This window comes from Homalodisca vitripennis, unplaced genomic scaffold, assembly GCF_021130785.1.
Source record: "Homalodisca vitripennis isolate AUS2020 unplaced genomic scaffold, UT_GWSS_2.1 ScUCBcl_9746;HRSCAF=18345, whole genome shotgun sequence".
Lineage (NCBI taxonomy): Eukaryota > Metazoa > Arthropoda > Insecta > Hemiptera > Cicadellidae > Homalodisca > Homalodisca vitripennis.
This window is the reverse complement of record NW_025785853.1, coordinates 1-6,950: the sequence shown is the minus strand read 5'-3', so window position 1 is coordinate 6,950 and position 6,950 is coordinate 1. Positions and strand designations below refer to the sequence as shown.

Below are 6,950 nucleotides of genomic sequence, written 5' to 3'. Positions count from 1 at the left end.
CCATGTGATTTTTCACTGTGGGAGTATTATAAGAAGACTGTGTATGCTTGAAAACCGCAAAATCTTGAAGAACTCAGAAACCTAATTAATTAGGCATGCATTTAAACTTGTTGATAACGATAAACTTTATTGCTAAAACTTGTGATTCAGTTCACAGTCGTTGTATGTTTTCTTTTGTTTATATTCGGGCTTCGTCCTAAACAGTTTTTTATATTGCATTGTAGCAAACTATAACATTTGTAAATTAGTGAATACAATCTCTTATGATAAAAATAATTAAAACACCTCACCCTTCCATGTTTGTAGGTTATGATGAAGAGTTGTTGAACCATTTAATTTAACCAAGAATTGACTGAGCGGTCCACCTGTGTTGCAGGGAGGGAAGCCACCACAGTTTTGTGGAGTTCTGTGTCACTGTTACACTCATGTTGCGGACTGGATCGGACACTAGGACAATATATGTGTTAATAATGTTACTATATAAAAACGTTGTATTTGGTGAGAAACAAGGAACTAGAAGGAAAAATGAAATGTTCATAAAATGAAAACGCAAACATAAAGGTTTTTAAGAACAAAATAAGAATTGTGTGTCTTGTTCATTCTCACTTAAATTTAAATTTAAAATTAAATTTGTTACTATTCGTCTATTTTTTACAAGCTACAATACTTTGTTCTTATAATTGTTTTTTTCTAGAATTTTGCAACTGAACGTCACTGAAAAGCAATATAATATCAAGTATCAAGATGGCGGCTATTTAAAATTTTAGATGTATAAATTACGTTATCAGTTTTATATGTGAACAAAATGTAGCTAACATAAAATAAATCTTGATTAGTTTCTTAGAAAAGAAACTTGAGTGAAACAAAGTTGTTGGTAATAACACAGGTGTTAGACAATATTATACCCCCGAAAAATTATTGCTAAATTTAAATATAGCAGCCACTTATTTTTGATATACATTATTTGGTGTAGAATCCTACAGATATGCCTTTTAAATATCTCAGAGAACTCAAGAAGAATATTTGTTTCTGTCATCTTTATTTTCATCTTTCTTAATAAAAAAAAAATTCATTTCATTTTAAATATACCTTTCGTTGTGAGTGAACACTATAATTTTACGAAATATAGCACACACACATTTGGCTTAGACATAATTTGATACGCCACAGGTGCACCACAACATCTTTAAAATTTTCACCTACAAATTTAAATTAAACAAAATAATTAATAATGGTACTACATAAATGCATTTTTCTTGCTAATAAATAATAGTGCTTGTAACCTTAAGGCCGAGACTAAAGGTATGAAAACGGAAACAACATACATTAGCCCATTTATTCGTTGAATAGTGATAGAATGGAACTTCGTGTTATAGATGTACACTCGCCTTCGGCTCGCTGGGGGGCTACGCCCCCAGGCCCCCATTTGGGTGTTGGCTAAATTCGGGGATAAAGCGTAGTTCGGTGATTGGTTAAATTCAGACGTGATGTTTCCAAATTTTATGTATCCGTTCTCGAGAATCTTACGGGTCGTTAAGCTTCGCTAACGCTCAGCCAAAAGATGTGTGGTGTACAATATTAATCAATTGATGTGGTAGAAGAGTTAAGTTATGTGTTTGCGAAATTTAGAGACAAGAAGAATTTGGTTTTAACCAAAGTCAGAGGACGTATGTATAACCATAGTTTAATTTTCCGGATTTACCCAAACTTTTGACTTTGAGGGCGTTTTGCGGCTTAACCGTTAGAGAATACGACAAAAAGTGACTGAACCTTTCTTGGTCGGAAATTTAATTTTGTCTTTTGATTGTGCCCTCAGATTTGATCTACGACCTATGGTTTAGTCGGTACAACGCTTGGAATAAATGTCTGCACTGGTGGGGGAAAGAGCGATTTGGTGATTGGTAAAATTCGGACATGAGGTCATGCCAGGAAATTCCCTGGGGGGGTTTAATGTTACGGGAGGGTTAACATTTCAGGAGGTTTAATGTACTCAGGAGCTTATCTGGTCATACCAGGAAATCCCGGGGGGGGGGGTTAATGTTACCGGGGGTTAAGACACCAGGGGGTTTAATTTACTCAGGAGGTTATCTGGTCATACTGGGAAATTCCAGAGGGGGGGTTTATTGTTACTGGGTGTTAACACACACGTGGTTCTCTTTTAGAGGTTGTTGTGTGTGTTAAAATAAATACATTCTCTATGTCACTATCTACTATTGGCGTTTAGCTAACGCTCAGCCAATTCCCTGGGGGGGTTGTAATCACTCGGTAACGTAGTAATAATTGTTAAATCCGGAACCAGAATGAATTGAACAAATCATAGTAGCAAAAAATCTAAAAACAACCAAAATGTGCATTTTGTAAAAAAACACGATAAATATTTTACCATTGAAAGCGATTTACAGGCTTACTAAAGGATATAAGACAAAAGGCTACTGGACCTTTTTTATAGATCTCATAGTTCTCTAGTTTACTGAATGATAAAGATTTAAACTCCAATCAACGGATCGGCTGATACCGACTCCAGAAACAAGATTTATACGTATCAATCACAAAATAATTGCATTTAAACGCGTTTTGCGGTCGAACCATTGTAGATAGGTCAAAAAGTCACTGGACCTCTTTTGTAGATCACTTTCATTTGCTAAATCAAACCTTTGTTTTGTTTTGACTTCCGACCAATGGTTTTGCCGCTATCGACACCAAAAACAAAATGTTCACGTGAAAATTACATAAATTTTGCACATAATCACGTATTGCGGTCATACCGATGGAGATAGGGCAAAAAGTCACTGGACCTTTTCTGTAGATCACGTAATTTGCTAATTTGATGGGTCAATCAGATTTGAGCTAACAACCTACCGTTGGGCCGCTATCGGGCTCGAAACTTTATTTTAAGCGAAAAAATCTCTGGAATGTCAAATGTTCGAGCGTTTTGTCGCTTAACCATGTAAGATAGAGCAAAAAGTCACTGGAACCTTTTTTGTAGTTCACTTCATTCCTGATTATGAATTTTTTCATCAGATCCGAGCTAGCTCGAAGGGTTCGCCCGCTATCGGGCTTACAAAAAATGCCTGCAGGGGTGAAAAATGCGCGAATTTTCTCGAATTTTTTTGAGGGGTTTTAGAAGTAAAAAAGTCCGGTTTTCAGACTTTTCCTCCGGGTCATATTGCGAAAGGTACCTGCATGCCAAATTTCAAGTTTCTAGCACTTCTAGAACTATGTTAGAATTTGTATATATCTGTCAGTCAGTGAGTGAGTGAGTGAGTCGTTTCACATGCGGCTGTATATATTATAGGAAAATGTCCAATATTTTCACTTAATCGCGTTTTGCGGTCAAACTAAGGGAAATATAGTAAAAAGTCACTGGACCTTTTTTGTAGGTCATCTTATTTTCCTAAATAAAACGTTAGTCTTATTTTGACCTCCGACCAATGGTTTCGCCGCTATCGACCCCAAAAACAAAAGTTTCGCGTAAAAGTTACAACAAAATTGTACATAATCACGTTTTTCGGCCAAACCAATCGAGATAGGGCAAAAGATTACTGGACCTTTTCTGTAGAATCGCGCAATTTGCTAATTTGATGGGTCAATCAGATTTGAGCTACGACCAACGGTTCGGCCGCTATCGGGCTTGAAACATTATTTTTATCGAAAAAATCTCTGGAATTTCAAATGTTCAGAGCGTTTTGTCGCTTAACCATGGAAGATAGAGCAAAAAGTCACTGGACCTTTTTTGTAGTTCATTTCATTCCTGATTATGAATTTTTCGTCAGATCCGAGCTAGCTCTAACGGTTCGCCCGCTAGCGGGCCTTACAAGAAATGCCTGCAGGGGTGAAGAATGCGCGATTTTTTGGGAATTTTTTTAAGGGGTTGAAAATGAAAAATTCTCACTTTTCGGGATTTTCCTGGTGGTTACACGTGGAAAGCTATCTGTGTACCAAATTTCAAGTCTCTAACTCATCTGGAAGTAGGTTAGAATTAGTATACGTGAGTGAGTGAGGTGAGTCAGTCAGTCAGTCAGTTACACATGCGGTTGTATATACTGGGTGTATATTATTGTCTGGAAACACCCAAATATATCCTTTAATAATTTAACTATAAATTTGAAACCTCTTACAATCGTGGTAGAGATTGGGCATCTACTTTTTGGAACAATGTTTTGTTATGTCACACCAACGGGGGACGTCCTGCCGAGGGTATCGTGAATATTCTTAATGGAAGCCTATACCTTGTGATACATAATTTTAAAGGTAATAGCATACTGAATTGAATGCCACAAACCGCATCTCAAAGGAATTATTCCTATCAGAAAATAGAGCATTTTTAGTATTGAAAATTTACTGATGTTCAACAATGTAATTTTAACATGGTTCTTGCCACAAAATGTGTTACACTAATTTTTTAGCATTTTTTAAATGTTCAAGTTAAAAATAAAATAAACAATTTATTTTTAAGCTGGTTTCATTAGTACAAATTTACCAGTTTTTATTACAATGAATAAAACTTATGAGTCACTTTCTCTGATTACTTATGAATCTGTACTTGGTGTTTTCCAGTCAGCAGGAAGGTTTCAAGGGACAAAGTTCACTAGCCTATGAGAAAACATTATTGTGTTATTAATCATCTGGTCTACAGGTTTCAGTTTGTTGAGCATGGAGCTTTCACTAGACAGGTCTAAGCTTGGAATTACAAATGGACAAAGGTCATATCATTCCTGTCGAGTTAACCAGTGTCTCTGAAGCATTGCTGTCAACAAGTTATCTAATTACAGTAGTTCAGTTTTTATTTGGCATTTTAATGGAAATTGTCTGAAAGAGAACGAATTACTCTGTTGATGATGCGAGGATATGGCGATCGTCAAAGATCTTATCGGGAAGTTTGTAATTTGTTTAATGACACTTTCCCCAGAAAGGAATCCCATAAGTGTTTCAACAATATGAAAAACTATTGAGCGTTTTGAAATGAGAGGGAGGTGTACGTAATCGGCCAAAGTTGGGTAGGATACAATCTGCAAAACAGATGGAAGAAAACATTGGCACTAGATGTTTTGCAAAACATTTATTGAAGACCCACATACATCGCTCAGAAAAGCTGCCACAGCAACATGATATGCAACCACATAATGTCTGTGAGTAAGATATTGAAAATTAATAAATACCAAACCATTTTAAAGTTCATTTAGTCCAACAGTTAAGTGAGGATGATTACGACAGAAGAGTTTGAGACATTTGTGAACTTGTGATCGCGCAACATGTGATGACAATAGAGATTTTACTGACCAACATACAATTTGTTCTGATGAGGCAACTTTTTTCCTAAATGGCAATGTTAACAGCCACAATTGCCGTTACTTGGGGCTAGTGAAAACCCACTATTGAGGATTACAGAGTCCCAATCAACCAGCAAACCACATACGAAAAACTGAACGTATGGTGTGGAATTTAAGGTAACATAAATGTTGAACCCCTTTATTCCATCAATGGAAAATTTAAAAGCCGAACTTTACTACAATATGCTCCGAAATGAAATAATCCCAGCTACACTCCAAATTGCATCAGGCGAATACGTTTGATAATGATATGGTTTACAGCAGGAAGGTGCTCCACCCCATTATGGGAGACAGGTAAGAGAGTATTTGGACACATAAAGGTTTCCTCATAAATGGATTATGGCCGCAGAGGAGAAATCGAATGGGCCTCCAAGATCCTCCGAAGTTGTCACCAATCCGATTACTATCCTATGGGGTCATTTAAAATCCAATGTATATTAGAAGAAAGCCTCACATAATATTGGAAGACCTAAGAAACAGTGATTATAGAGGAGATTGCTTTGATAACTGAAGAAAATGTTAAGCAACTCTGTCGAATCATTTTATACACAAGATTGGCTCACATTGTCAAAAAACCGTAGAAGGAAAACACAGTTAGACACAATGGCTTTGACACAAAATGCAGGTAAAACGTTGTGTTGTAAGACTTTTTCTAAACAGCATACATTATTTTTTATTTGTAATAAGGAAATCTATAAACATAAAGTATTCTCCATAATTGTACTGTAATAAAAGACTGGCAAATTTGTGCTAATAGAACCAGCTTAAAATGGAAATTTTTGTTGTTACACTTTAATGAAACATTTAAAAAAAATGCTAAAAAACTAGTGTAACACAATTTTTTGTGGCAAGAACCATGTTAAAATTACATTGTAGAACATCAGTAAATTTTTCAATAACTAAAAATGCATCTATTTTCCTGATAGAATAATTCCCTTGAGAAGCGGTTTGTGTCATTTCATTCAGTAAGCAATTACCTTTAAAATTATGTATCACAAGGTATAGGCTTCCATTAAGAATATTCACGATACCCTCGGCAGGGACGTCCCCCGATGGTGTGACATAACAAACACACATTGTTCCAAAAAGTAGATGCCCAATCTCTACCACGATTGTAAGAGGTTTCAAATTTATATTTAAATTATTAAAGGATATATTTGGGTGTTTCCAGACATAATATACACCCTGTATATAGATTTATGTGAGGAAAAACGGTTTGTTAAACATAAATAGTTGAACAACTTGAAATAGTTTTATCGTTCATTCCGAGAGCGAATAGTCAACTCACCTGCAGTAAGAGTTTCAGAGGTAACAGGCGCACTGGGAGGTCCGGAGCCACCGTTCTTAGTCGCGGCCGCTACAGTCGCCTGGAACTGCATGTCGGCTGGCAGTTCTGTGATCACCGCAGTCGTCGTAGTTCCGTTCACCACCACCTGTAGAGGCTGGAGGGTAGGCAGCTGGCAGCCTGGTGCTACCTTGTACCTCAATGTGCGGTTCTGTAGTACAACAGTGTAGTTGTTGAGTATTCCACACATCAGGTCTGGAGGATCCCATTGGACTCGCACTTCAGAGCTCGAGATGGCAGTCACTGTCACATTTTTCGGTTGGCTAGGAACTGAA

General features: G+C 36.7%; 1 protein-coding gene across 1 annotated transcript; it reads right to left on the bottom strand.

Moving 5' to 3' along the window:
• Positions 1-337: 337 nt before the first annotated feature.
• LOC124374719 lies at positions 338-6,932 on the bottom strand. Its single transcript, XM_046832885.1, has 2 exons — positions 6,619-6,932; positions 338-447 (listed from the first exon to the last, which is right to left on the bottom strand). The coding sequence occupies exons 1-2, from the start codon at positions 6,863-6,865 to the stop codon at positions 338-340; spliced, it is 357 nt and encodes a 118-aa protein (XP_046688841.1). The 5' UTR covers positions 6,866-6,932.
• Between the last annotated feature and the right edge of the window lie 18 nt (positions 6,933-6,950).

What these genes read in the sequence shown, in the direction of transcription:
- LOC124374719 (XM_046832885.1), bottom strand. Translation starts at nt 6,865, where the DNA reads ATGTGTGGAATACTCAACAACTACACTGTTGTACTACAGAACCGCACA. An exon ending in CTCTGAAACTCTTACTGCAG is followed by an intron (nt 448 to 6,618) that starts GTGAGTTGACTA and finishes ATATTGTCCTAG; the next exon opens with TGTCCGATCCAGTCCGCAAC.